We start from the raw sequence: 14,501 nt of genomic DNA on the forward strand, positions 1-14,501 counted from the left end.
ATGGAGGTATATTGACTAAATTTCCCTGTTATAATGGCGCCATGATTATGGTTGTAGTGGTAAATGAACTTTTATCTTTTATGGTAATTTTGTTCGTGGTTACTGATTATGTTACCTAGATAGTCAATCTTTTGTGTATGCCAATGCTTACATCGAGTTTCTGGTCAGAGAAATAACTTCTATAATAGATCTACTCAACTTTTATTTGTTTTGTTTTTTTTCTGTTTTAATAAAATACTAATGCATATAATGTGCTTTTAAAATGTCCAAGTCTGCATTCTGTATAATGCTCCCTCGATATTTGTCCAGTTTTGTGCAGTCATATATATCCTAATAGGATATTGGACATATGTCAATATTCACAACTGTACAATTGTCTTTGGTGATGTAACTGTTCATTGTCATCACTGACAAAGTTTGATACTGATGGAATACTTTTAGTTAGAATTATTCTTTTGGGGGAGGCTCTGCTTCTTCTTTTGGTGCCTCTGCTTCTACACCCTCCTCGGGATCAGGTGACAGCATTTTTTCTATTTTGGTCACCCTTTGTTTAAGTTTTTGTTGTGCGGAATCGTACTCCGCCAGCAGTCTCGCAAATTTTGTTTGCAGATTGTCAACTAAACCTTCCATATGAGCCACTTTCTCTTCAATATCTTTGGGATCAGCACCTGAATTAGCAATGTCTAAGTCAAGAAGACCATCTTTCATTAAGATTTGTCTTCCCTTTTCCTCAAGCATGGCTTTAGCATCAGGATATTCGGTTAGCGCTTCCATTAAGTCATCTTTGGACAAACAAAACAAATCAGAATATCCAATACTCTTAATGTTTGCTGTTCTTCTATTTCCGGCTTTACTGCCCTTGATATTAAGAATGCTTATCTCTCCAAAGTAGCTGCCGTCGCTTAAAACCACAAATTGTGTAATTCCATCATCTGCCACGACAGCAAGTTTGCCTTCTTTGATAATGTACATTTCTCGTCCAATATCTCCTTTCCTGCAGATGTAATCCCCAGGACTGTATACTTGAGGTTGTAGCTTCAATACAAGTTCGATCAAGAGCCCAGCTTCACAATCGGCAAAGATCCTGACTTTCTTTAGTGTGTCTAGATGGACGTTGATAGCTATTTCGGCTCTTAACTTGTCAGGTAGGTACTTTAAAACTTCTCTTTCGTCAACAGCTTTCTTATTTGTCCACAAGTAGTCGAACCACTTGATCACTCTTTTTTCCAAGTCTTTGCTAACTTTACGGAAATGCATGTACTGTTTAATGGCATCAATCCTCCCCTGGAACTCTGCCCTGGCTGCATTCATGTTAGATATCATGGAACCGACATTACCGACGATGGTAGCGAAAATTAATACTCCTACTAGGAAATCGGCAACAACAAACCAAAACTCGGAGTCTAAAACAGGAGGAGGAGTTTCACCAATGGTTGTTAGGGTCAGCGTTGACCAGTAAAGACTGTATACATATTTCCTGGCTAAACGGCCATAGTCTGGGTCTGACGTGTTAGGGTAAACCCATGTGTCTTCTCCAAATCCTATGGCCTTAGAAATGGAATAGTAGACACAAGCATTCCAGTGAATAATGATCACGATGTACATGATGAGGTTCGAAATCCTAAAGATGTTGGGGTAGTTGGTCCTTGTTTCAGTCCGCTGGAAAAACTCGAACATACGAGAAATTCTCAGCAGTTTGTTAAGCCTGAGTTCTGGATAGTTTAATCCAAATTTCAAATACAATATATCCGTTGGTATAATGGACACCATATCCAGTTTAAACTGTAAAGTCTTTTTATACTTGTCCCTCAGTTTTTTTTCATCTCTCACCAGAAGACCTTGTTCCAAGTAGCCTTAAATGAGAAGATTTCAGGTTAATAAGAGACCAATTTATCACACATAACTTTCTACAGACCTTAACAGCTCAGGGGGTTAAAGGAGAAGTCCGGCAACAATTAAAAATCTGCTGCAGGCAGGGGGTGCGGAAACAAAAAAAAAAAAGAATGTATACTTACTAGAGATGAGCAAACCTCGAGCATGCTCGAGTCGATCCGAACCCGAACTTTCGGCATTTGATTAGCGGTGGCTGCTGAACTTGGATAAAGCCCTAAGGCTATGTAGAAAACATGGATATAGTCATTGGCTGTATCCATGTTTTCCAGACAACCTTAGAGCTTTATCCAAGTTCAGCAGCCCCCGCTAATCAAATGCCGATCGTTTGGGTTCGGATCGACTCGAACATGAACTCTGTTCGCTCATCTCTAATACTTACCCGTTCCCTGTAGCGCTGCATCACCACTTTTCTGACAGCTGGTGAACATCATTTTCTCCTGGCTTCCTGGTACATCATGATCAGGAGGAAAGTACCCACTCAGTGACTGCAGCAGTCTCCTACATTCCTGAGGCTGGGTTGCAGGAGCCAGAGGAGGCTGGCGGGGGTTCAGGAGTGGTGATTTGGCAATATAGGGAGCCTGGGTATTGGTAAGTATACATTCTTTATTATGTTCCCGCACACACCTGCCTGCAGCAGATTCTTAGTTGTGTCAGAAAGTGATACAGATTTTTAAATTACTTTGATTAAAAATAACAATCCTTTAGGTAGTCATTAGCTGCTGTATGTCCTGCAGAGAGTGGTGTATTCTTTCAAGACTGAATTGTTGCTCTCTGCTGCAACCTCTGCACATGATAGGAACTGTCCAGAGCAGGAGCAAATCCCCATAAAAAACCTCTCCTGCTTTGGGCAGTTCTTGTCATGGACTAACGGATGGACGGGGGACAGCAAAGAGCACCATATCAGACTGGAAACAATACACCACTTCCTGCAGGACATACAGCAGAAAGGCTTTGAGATTTTTTTTAATACAAGTCATTTACAAATTTGTACAATTTTGTGACACCACTTGATTTGAAAATATTTTTTTTTTTGCCAGATTACCCCATTAAGCAGTTCTTATTGAGCAGATCAAGTTTATGTACGAAGACTTAGTTTCAGGCAAAGGTACATAGGAAAAACATATGCACTCCTCCAGAAAAAGAATCAAATATTAGCCTAGTACAGCTTAGTAGGGAGAGTGTTACTAGGTCTCTTCCTGTGTATTGAGTCTAGAGAGATCTATGAATCAAGCCTAGCTCGCAGGGAAAAGCAGTGGGACTGCCTCCCAGACACCTCTCTGGTCCATTAACATCAATTAAGTAAAGATAAAAGCTTAGTTTTTTAGTTATAAGGGAGCCTGCTAGAATATCATTCTGCCCATAGTTGGCATGATTTGCTGTCAGACTTGTTTTGAGAGTTCTATAACAATCATTTCCAAATTTAGATCTCCCCAAATTTGTCCTCATTTTTCATCCATTTCAAGTCAATTCAGTAGGGCATATCTACTATTCCAGGATGCCAGAATTCTAGTTTACTTTGCACCAGAATACTGGGTTACATGTCCTTTTTATTTACATATATATATTTTTATATATATATATATATATATATATATATATATATATATATATATATAATAATCTTTGTACTTTGTTCAAAATGAGGGCTTGAAATGCGGTATTGTGCACAAAATAGGTGAAAATCTGTAGTAGTAGATGGTAAAGCTTAGACTAAAGTGTCTACATTTTTTATAGTTACTATACTCACTATACTATGAGTATGAGCTACTATAAAAAAAATCTTTAAATCTACCCCATTGTTCTAAAGTCTACCTGTCCCCAGAAAAAAAACAAAGTTTGAGTGTTCGAACCCTGATCAATCAGTAGCATGAGGAGGAAGAGGACCCTGCTACCACACGATCCTCTCCCAGCTCTATGTTAGGACATGTACCCCATAGATTTCCCTTATGTGTTTCCTCACGTGACATAGAGCCAAGAGAGGAATGTGCAGGGCACAACTTTTTCCAACTCCCAACTGTTCACTGTAACGCCTGGAGTAGTGGATCCACTGGACCGTCACTAGCGATGGCACTAACCTCACCAGGGAGCGGAGTCTAAGGGGCCGCTGGTTTTCACCAGAGCCCGCCGCAAGGCGGGATGGACTTGCTGCGGCAGGCGACCCCCAGGTCGCTACCCCTGGCTTGGTTGCTAGTGACGGCAGGCGAGGCGTGGCAGGAGCAGTAGGCAGGAGATGGTACTGGCAATGGTCTGTAGGTGAGACCGCACGTGACAGGCTGAACACAGGAACCAAAGTGTAACGGGGAAGCAGGAACCAGGAACAAGGAGTGGGGACCAGGTAGCGGACAGGAATCAGGAACAGGGACTAGGGACCAGGTAGCGGACAGGAATCAGGAACAACAGGGAGCTGGGCCAAACGCTATGGGAAGCATGTAGAGGCTCCAACCCAAGGGACAGGGCATGCTGGGATTTATATTGGAGTGATTAGTGCAACTAACCAATTAGGAGCGCACTGCCCCTTTAAATCTGAGACAGCCGGCGCGCGCGCGCCCTAGGAGGCGGGGACGCGCGCTCCGGCTGGCACAGCGACGGACAGGAGCGTGGAGAGGTGAGGCGCCCCCCGGGCCGAAGTAACAGCAGCGCCGGGTCCCTGACTATGGACACCGGCTGCTGCATGGGGCAGGAGGCGGTCGCGGCGGCGGCCCGGAACGCGGGCCGCCGCCGCGGCCGTGACAGTACCCCCCCCCCTTTGGCCTCCCCCTCTTTCTTGCCTGCAGATGGCACAGGAAGCCACAAAGTCTTTGACATCTTGGAACAGACTGGGCCACCAGTAGTGGCGGGAGATCCGTTGGCCGGTCTTACGGACTCCAGAGTGCCCGGCCTCCAATGAGGAATGTCCCCACTTCAAAATACCTCTTTGAAGCGCAGGGTGAACATGGGTCTTTCCAGGGGGTACTTTCCGAAGAGTAGAGGTGACGACTGGTACTAGGCGATTAGGAGGTATAACGTGGCAAGGGGATGTGGGTTTGTGGATGAGATCCTTCTGTAAGTTCTCCCGATGGTAAGAGGACATGACCTCAGTCTCGGGTACGGAGAGAGGGTACACCTCGGCAGAGAAGGCTTCCGCCAAGTCTTGGTCTTCAGCCGGTAGGCCGGATAGAGGCTTGGCGGGGTCGGATGACGACATAGAGTACTTGGTCAGAGGTGACTTGAGACACTGGCTGGAACAGTCCTGACCCCAACTGAGAATCTCCCCGGTTCTCCAGTCCAGCTTAGGGGCATGTAATTGCAGCCAAGGGAGTCCCAGGAGGACGGCGGGGGAAGAATGGGGCAGGACGTAGAAGGATATCTTTTCCTGATGTAAAGGACCCACCTGGAGGACTAAAGGTGCGGTCTGGTAGTACACACGGTCGGCAAGAATTTCGCCCGTGACCGAGGAGATAGTCAGGGGCCTGGCTAGTCGGGTCACGGGTAGCTGCCATCTTTGGACCAATGTTGCCGCAATAAAACTGCCTGCTGACCCAGAATCGAGAAAGGCAGTAGTCTGGTGATTTTGTCCTGAGGGAGTCCGGATGGAAACTGGCATAGACAGACTAGGAAAGGTGGCATTCACACCTAGGGACACCTGTCCCACCGGACCTAGGTGCGAGCATTTTCCGGACGTTTGAGGACGTAGGGGACATCTCAGCCGAAAGTGATCTGAACCACCGCAATAGAGACAGAGATTCAACTCCAGACGACGGACTCTTTCATCAGGCGTCAGGTGAGCCCGTTCCACCTGCATAGGAATCTCAGGAGAGGGCTGGGACATCGGAAAGTCAGGATTCTGGAAAACCGGCGCAAGCTGGGGATGGCGACGGGAACGGCTTAGTAGATGTTCATGCCGAACCTCCTCCTCCCTCTCCGAAAAACGAGTATCAACTCTGGCGGCCAGTAGGATGAGTTCGTTCAGGGAGGTAGGTAGGTCTCGGGCGGAAAGCACGTCTTTCACTTGACTGGATAGGCCCTTCTTGAAGGTGGCTATTAGAGCGGCTTCATTCCAGTCCAATTCAGCCGCCAGGGTACGGAACTGGATGGCGTAATCGCCAACAGAGGAGCTCCCTTGAGAGAGGTTGAGGAGAGCAGTTTCAGCTGAAGAAGCACGGGCAGGTTCCTCAAAGACGGAGCGGAACTCGAATAGGAAGGCCCGGAGATTGGCAGCAACAGGATCATCACGGTCCCACAGTGGCGTGGCCCAGGCCAGGGCTCTACCCTCCAATAGGCTGATGATGAAAGCCACTTTAGAGCGCTCGGTAGAAAACTGACTACTTAAAAGTTCTATATGCATGGTGCAGTGAGTCAGGAATCCTCTGCACAACTTGGAGTCACCAGAGTATTTGCTTGGGAGAGCCAGTCGGAGTGTAGAAACAGCGTCAGGAGGTGGTGTGCGCTGGGCTGTAGTATGCTGCTGTAAGGCGGCAGTGAGTTGCTGGATCTGCTGCGACTGTTTCTGGATTTGTTGCGCCTGTTGAGTGACCACTCTGGCGACGTCACGGAGATCAGGCACCTCGCCGGGATCCATGGTTGGAGCCTACTGTAACGCCTGGAGTAGTGGATCCACTGGACCGTCACTAGCGATGGCACTAACCTCACCAGGGAGCGGAGTCTAAGGGGCCGCTGGTTTTCACCAGAGCCCGCCGCAAGGCGGGATGGACTTGCTGCGGCAGGCGACCCCCAGGTCGCTACCCCTGGCTTGGTTGCTAGTGACGGCAGGCGAGGCGTGGCAGGAGCAGTAGGCAGGAGATGGTACTGGCAATTGTCTGTAGGTGAGACCGCACGTGACAGGCTGAACACAGGAACCAAAGTGTAACGGGGAAGCAGGAACAAGGAGTGGGGACCAGGTAGCGGACAGGAATCAGGAACAGGGACTAGGGACCAGGTAGCGGACAGGAATCAGGAACAACAGGGAGCTGGGCCAAACGCTATGGGAAGCATGTAGAGGCTCCAACCCAAGGGACAGGGCATGCTGGGATTTATAGGGGAGTGATTAGTGCAACTAACCAATTAGGAGCGCACTGCCCCTTTAAATCTGAGACAGCCGGCGCGCGCGCGCCCTAGGGGGCGGGGACGCGCGCGCCGGCCGGCACAGGGACGGACAGGAGCGTGGAGAGGTGAGGCGCCCCCCGGGGCCGAAGTAACAGCAGCGCCGGGTCCCTGACTATGGACACCGGCTGCTGCATGGGGCAGGAGGCGGTCGCGGCGGCAGCCCGGAACGCGGGACATTCACGGCCTAAACATTCTGACCCCAACCAGTCAAAACTTTTCACATGTGTCTCTGACATAGTAGAAAGAAGTCCAAAAGCATCAATGGAGGATCGAGTGAAATCACAAATGTATTGTGGGACAGTGTTTCTTTGTACCTACTCCCACAATACATTTGTCAATTCTCCTGATCCACCTTTGATACTGTTGGACTTCTTTCTACTACGTTATATTGATCACTTAAACTGGGATTGGTGACCACCTGCTTGTATCATCACCACTGGAACACTGGGTGCTGTTGGACTTCATGTCTCTCTGAAAAGTCAAAAGTGGTGACAGTGCCTCTTTAAAGCCCAAAGAAAAAAAAAATAGTTCTCTTGGTTTCCGTAGGCAACATTATTTTGTAGTTTCTCCTTACACAATCCCAATTCCAAAAAGTGAAAGAGCTTTGTTGTGATCTAATTCCACATGGATTTTTGTATAGTATTGTAAATTATCTAATATTTTTCTTTCAGAACTCACACAAATATCCAACACATCTGAACTTCCCCGTACCGTCTGGTAACTGACTAATCTATCTCATGTAGATATCCATGTTTACCTGTTCTTGTTCTTACAAACATGTCTGCAATATAGATGAAATCCGACATGTAGTCAAGAAAGAACCAAACTTCTAGATAATCCTGCTGTAGTTCATCAAAACAAGCCCTGAAAGATAAAAGAAGCAATCCTATGTTAAAAACAAGAAAATCCCATATGGTTTTATATATACCTAGACAAGAAGGTAAATACACAATATAGTACAACAAAAACACAGGGATGTGAGAAAACTATACTGTACACATTATTAAGAAAAGGCCCAGATGTAGAATGGCCCCATTGAGTAAAGCTAATCTACATCCATGATGCGTAAAATAGTGCGTAAAGTAGTGCGTAAAATACATGACACAAATTCCTCAAAATTGCACAGTATATTTTTCTCTCAAGAAAAAATAAGAGCGAACATACCCTCAAAGTGTGACGTAGCAAAGCAGTAAGCAAATAATATTTAAATGACTAGCCTATAGCCACAATATAATAGTCAAGATATTGGGGGGGGGGGGGAATTTATCAATATATGATAAAGCGAGAAAAAATGATTTGCCTATGCAAAAAGTTGATTGGGCACTCACTTATCAGACATCGATGACCTATCTCTTGGATCCACACTGATCAGCAGAATAATGTGCATTTGCCCTCTAGTGCTGTGGTCCAGGCCCTGCAGCTCATGTGTGACTGTACCCAGGACTGCAGCTTACTTAGACCAATTCAGCCAACTCTATAATTTTGCTGATCTTTCTGGGTGACAAGCCCCTAATCATCACAGATTGATGACCCATACTAAAGCTTTCTAAGTGTACATAGCGGCTTATAGCCAAACAATCAATAAGCCAACAGTTGTTTCACTCTTACCAATCGCTAGAACTGACGCAGAGATGCCCTTGCTAAGCACCTTCCTTGATCTGACCTTTTGGCAATAGACTTTCACAGTCTATGGGCCCGTTTCCTGCAGTAAGATGTGGAAGGAGAAGCACTTTCCTTCTCCCCACTGGATCTAGCTATTGTGGGGGTGGGGGTCTGAAGACCCTTTTTTTGACCGATCAAAAGTTAAAACATGTCTCTTGGACATCTCTAAGCAGCCGCAAGCAATACCAGCTGCACTGGAGTTAGTTGAACAACGATCTAAAAAAGCAAACGCATGTCAGCTACTTTAAATTTAGCTTAAGGGCCCTAAAACATGGAGCGATAATTGGCCAAATCGTCCTGATTTGGCCGATTATCACTCCGTGCAATAGAGACAACTATCAGCCAATGGAACGATCTGCTAATCATTTCTTTAGGCCCATACCTGAAGTCTTTAACCCTTGGCCGCGCATCGCTATGTGAACACTGGGAATGTGGGCAGGTAAAGTATTAACTGTTTGAGCAAGGGCTGCACAGACTTCGCTAATGATGTCTGTGCAGCCCTTGCTAAACAATTATTGGGCCATGTAATAGGCCCAGTATATGAGTGGCGATCTAGCAGCAATCGTTTACAATATTGATCTGGCCTTCATCGGCCTGTGTAATAGGACCCTAAGACACCATTGGTTTTTAGATAGGAAACCATAACTGTGGCATGAGCATTTAACTTAAAAGTAACACTTGTATTGTCAACTTTTTTGTTTTTGTTTCTCAAAAATATATAAGCTAGATATATTAGCTATAGATATTCACCTTGCTATAATCATGGTCCAGTTGTACATTACAGGCATCGTGATACAAAAGAGCCAGTTGTAATATAAGTTGCCTGATGGATCAATAACAAATATGTCTTTTTTCTTCCTGGGAAAAGGAATAGAAAATATAAAGTCACATAACATAAACTAGAAATATCCTTGGTATAGCGAATTCAATACAATGTCAGTTTTTAATACTGTGAATGACTAAACTGCAATGTTTTATAGGCATCTTAATGGGCTTCTTCCCTTTGAAGAATCTCTTTTGCTAAAAGAGACCATCCTATGAGCAGATAAAATGTCTAACTGCTGAAATCCCCAGGGGTCAAATGTAATCTGTAGGGGAACCTGACAAGTGTTTAATTTGCACTGACTCCACAGGGAAAATAAGGCATTACAGGTGCTTATTGAAATCAGTGGGCTTTTTATGTATCTTTTTATGCTGTAGTGTGAGAAATGTTCTGGGTAGTAGCTGTCTGCACTGGCAATTACATAAGGATTATGAATAAGAGATTTTTTTGAAGTACTTGAAAATCAGTTTGCCTCACAGTCCTTAGGGCCCATGTAAAAGTGTCAGCAATCAGCCAAGGAGCGGGAAAACTCCCTGTGTAGGCAGGAGATGTGCAGCCAATAGCAATGCATTTAAATTGCTGCCTAAACGATACAGGGATTGTTTGTGCTGCCCAACTGCTCGATTTGTTGTGCTGTATAAAGACTCTGCAAATTAGCATCGATCTCGCTGATCAATGCTCATTTGCTTCTGTAGACTGCACCATATTAGGCCGTCTAAAAGAACCCTTAGGGGTTCTCTGCACAGGACAATCTATTTCTGTTATAAGATGAAAATTGGCTGATCACAAGATATTGCAGTGTTGGGATCACCAGTGATCAGTTATCCAGGATTTAAAAAAAAAAAAAAAACAGCTACTTTTTTTTGCACAAACAGCACCACACTTGTCCACAGTTGTTGTGTGGTATTTCAATTCAGCTCCATTCACTTCAATTAAACTGAGCTGAGACCCCATGTCCAAATTGAGGACAAGTGATGCTGTTTCTGGAAGAAAGCAGCCATGTGAAAGTAGACATTTCTAAGCATAGACAACCCCTTTAAACCTGGCAATAAGTGTTTAATCCCCCAGTCTGGCACCACAGGAGAAAGTATTAGGTGGTGTCTATTGAAACAATAGGCTGCCTGTATGCTCAGGTGCATTGTCCTCCAGAGAGAGAATGACCTTCTCTCTAGCTGCTCTCTGTCCCTGCTAACTCATGAAAAGGGACTCCCCTATTAATTCAGAATACTCTAATAATAGTTTTCTAAACCAGACAATCCCTGTAAGAGACTACACTGGACTATGTTCCTATTTTATTGGGTACAGACATGATATTAAATTTGGGAGGTCACTCTTTCGTGGAATTCAAGTTGTAAGGCAAATACTGTATTCTCACTCTTCTGCACATATGATAGATGAATATATCTATGTCCATAAAGCCATTGCCTCCCACTATATTCTACATTCTTCTTCTAATTTCACTTCCTACTTACTCTTCTTTCTTATCTTTGTCCTTTTCTTTTTCTTTCTCCTTTTCCTTCTCCTTTTCTTTAGCCTTTTCCTTCTCCTTTTCTCCATTTTTATTTTCTTTCTTGTCTTTTTCTCCTTTTTCTTTTTCTTTGTCTTTCTTTTTTTCTTTGTCTTTTTTCTTTTCCTTTTTGTGATCAGATTTGCTACATTTAAAAAACAGATATTGTGTAGACGTTTAATAAAGTATGGAGGTAATAAGGAAAAGTTCTTCTTGAGCCGTTTCTCACACATACATTCATATGAAAATGGTCATAGGTAAAGGTAACCCACTATCCACAACTGTAGAGTCTTAGTGCACCTACATACAGGCTGATACACAAGGCTCTGCCATGTACAGTCATACATGAAGAGATCAGCTTATATATTCTGATAAGACCCATACATACCCTTTTTTCTCTTTTTTCTTTTTCTTTTTTTCTTCCCTGAAAAAGAAATGACACGTGGGAATATAAGGCTATTCTATCACATAATTCAAAGTTAAAGTAGTTTTACCATCTTATACAGTTATGGGACATCACTATGACATAACATTATGATCTCTGGCCACCCATCCTCTGGGACTCCTGTATGGGAATGTATGGATCTCTGCTTATTCCATCCACTGCGTTGCTCTCAGCAACCTGTACAGCCCTATTCAAATCAATGGAGCTTTTATAGTTCCCTGTACTAAAAATGGTGGGATCATAATTATGCAGAGAAAAACCTAGATTGAGCTGAAACACTTAGGGCAGCCAGGCAGAAGGCATAGCCTAGCACTATAGTATCCCTAACTATCATGGAAATGTTCCTTTTAAAACTGGTTGTGGTAAATATATTGAATACTTACTCATCCTTATTGTTGCTGTTATTGGTATTACCGACTGCGGCTGTACCAGGAAGATGTTGGTCACTAGGAAAAATAAAATATAGGTAATGGTAGCCATACTAACAGAGATTACTTAAATTGTTGGAAATAGAGCTGGGGCTATATAACATTGAATGTATAGCTGCATATGTGATTTTCATATTATTGGTTCCCTTTAAGGAAAGTACTTACCGGTGTAGGGAGGAAGTAACCGCATGTACTCGACTCTTGCTTGAGAATATGCTGTAGCATTTTACATGATCCTCTGGGTGTATTGTACCATTAATTTCTTCATCCTGATTTAGAAGTCTGTTTTCAACAAACATTATACATGTTACACCACATCTGCATATCATAACAGCTAAATATACACAATTTTGCTGTAAAAGTTGACTAGGTTTAAGGAGGCTTTAAAATGTTATACAAGAATAGCATGTGAGGCTAAACATATAACATTTATATTATATTAGTGCTTGAAAGTTTGCGTATTTTCTATATTTCTGCATAAATTTTACATTAGTAAAATAATAAAAACCTGCTAATTAGAAAAGTTTGTAAAGGTTTGCATACTTTTCACAAAGTCGAGTATTTTCAAACAATGGGATGACAATCAGGTGAGAGAGTGTGACCTCAGTCTGCTATAGTTGACTCATTTGTTTGATTTGATTTAATTTTCTTTACCTACTTTTAGGACTTCTGCTAAAATCTGATGCATGTCAAATTTATGCAGAAATATAGAAAATTTGCAAAGGTTCACAAACTTTAAAGCACCCCTGTGTATTAGGCGTTGCTTTGATTTCTTTATACATTTTGTAGATGTACAGTATGTAGTACCTGCTTTCACCATGTTCCATTTTATTGATCTCTTCATCCATGTCTTGGATGGAAACCTTTGGGACGGCTCCATAGGAGTGATGGGTATTAATCAATTTGGCCATTGTGTCCTATGAGATTAAAAAAAAGTCATATACAGTCATGAATTTATTATGCATAAAATAATATACAGTATATGACATTAAGGTTTAGAAAAATATAGCTGCTTTCTCCAAAAGATAGTACCACACCTGTCCTCAGGTTGTGAACTGAGCGGCAGCACTACACACCAAACAGGTGTGTTAGAAGGCGACTATTGTTTCTAATCCCGGATAACCCTTTAAACATGTTCTGCAAAGCTTTATAGCCAATATACTTTCAGTGAACCCTGTCCTCAGTGGAACTTTTCGGCTACTTCAGCTATAACAGACACATATGCTATGGCTCATAGATACATCTTTGGTGTGTGGAAGGAAAGTACAAGGATGTACGATGGGCTTCTAAGTCTTTGGCTTCGTGTTCTTTTTTGTTTCTATGGTATTAAATTTAACATCACATGAAAGCCCCATGTGTCTATTATATGTTTTCAAAATTTTGTGTATGTAGCTTATGGAAACAGGAAAAAAAAATGGCGGAGTCTAAGGCAATATTTACAGCAAATGAGAGCAGAGGAGTGATAAAATTCTTGTTTCTGCAAGGAAAGTCCACAAAGGATATTCATGATGATATGTTGAAGACATTGGGGGATCAATGGCCTTCATATTCTACATTTAAGAGCTGGGTGGCCAAGAGTGGTTTTTGTTCCAAAGATCGTTGATGCTGTGCACAACCTCATATTGGAAAATTGGCAAATTTCAGCTAAAGGAATGGTTTTTGTCATTATACATGAACATTTAAACGTGATGAAGCTATCTGCAGAGTGGGTCCCCAAATGTTTGACAACAGATTAGAAAAGGATGTTGATGAAAACTTCTCGGTCCGCTTGTCAGCGTTTCCGGACTGATAAGAATTTCCTGAATGGACTGGTCACTATGCATGAGACCTGGATTTATTTCTATGACCCTAAAACCAAGAAGCAGTCAAAAGAGTGGAGGCACAGTGGTTCTCCTTGTCCAAAGAAGTTCCGGGTGGTAAAATCAGCCACTAAGGTGATAGCGTCTGTGTTCTGGGATAAGGAGGGTATGCTGCTAGTGGACTACCTTCAAAATGGTTCCACCATCAATGCAATGTATTACATTGAACTTTTTGACTAATTTAAGGCAGCTCTGAGGGCCAAAAGGCATGGCAAGTTGTCCAAAGGAAGCTTGTTCCTGCAAGACAACGTCTCCACTCACACTGCACAAGGGGCCATGGCAAAACTGGTGGACCTAGGCTTCCAGCTGGTTGACCACCCACCTTATTTACCAGATCTAGCTCCCTCCGACTATCATCGGTGTTCAAACCTAAAGAAACACCTCAAGGGAACAAAATTTCACACCATTTCTGATGCCATTGGCTGCTTTGGATGACTGGTTCAGGGCACAACCAAAATCCTTTTCTTTTTGCAAAGCTTACAGAACTTGGAATACTGATGTAAGAAGTGTGTTGACATCAGTCGAGAGTATGTGGAATATATATATATATATATATATATATATATATATATATATATATATATATATATAGTTTTATCTTCCTATCTCGTTGCTTTCTGGGTAAAGCCAAAGAGTTATTAGCAGCCTCTTGTATGTTAATTGTGATGGACTATTTGAAGGTGCTACTCCTTTCGTACAGATCCACCTGGAAGGAATTCTTTAGGGAAGTGCATTCTGAGGTAAAATATGCAAAATAGCCCCACTATAGAAAGTGAAAGCTTTTGCGGGCCTTTCTTTCATG

At 43.1% G+C, this 14,501-nt stretch overlaps 1 protein-coding gene across 1 annotated transcript; it reads right to left on the reverse strand.

Moving 5' to 3' along the window:
• Positions 1-447: 447 nt before the first annotated feature.
• CNGA1 (cyclic nucleotide gated channel subunit alpha 1) lies at positions 448-12,751 on the reverse strand. The gene is made up of 8 exons (XM_069976162.1): positions 12,648-12,751; positions 12,006-12,122; positions 11,796-11,858; positions 11,356-11,391; positions 10,933-11,112; positions 9,388-9,495; positions 7,733-7,839; positions 448-1,853 (listed from the first exon to the last, which is right to left on the reverse strand). Exons 1-8 carry the CDS (start codon positions 12,749-12,751, stop codon positions 448-450), a joined length of 2,121 nt encoding a protein of 706 aa, XP_069832263.1.
• Positions 12,752-14,501: the final 1,750 nt, after the last annotated feature.

Source organism: Dendropsophus ebraccatus, chromosome 7 (assembly GCF_027789765.1).
Source record: "Dendropsophus ebraccatus isolate aDenEbr1 chromosome 7, aDenEbr1.pat, whole genome shotgun sequence".
NCBI lineage: Eukaryota > Metazoa > Chordata > Amphibia > Anura > Hylidae > Dendropsophus > Dendropsophus ebraccatus.

Excerpts from the sequence above, each read along its gene's own strand:
- CNGA1 (XM_069976162.1), bottom strand. The coding sequence starts at position 12,751 with ATGGCCAAATTGATTAATACCCATCACTCCTATGGAGCCGTCCCAAAG. Across the intron at positions 12,123-12,647 it reads ATGGAACATGGTGAAAGCAG|ACTTCTAAATCAGGATGAAG; the intron begins GTACTACATACT and ends TGTTGAAAACAG. Across the intron at positions 11,113-11,355 it reads AAGAAAAAAGAGAAAAAAGG|CAAATCTGATCACAAAAAGG; the intron begins GTATGTATGGGT and ends TTTTAAATGTAG.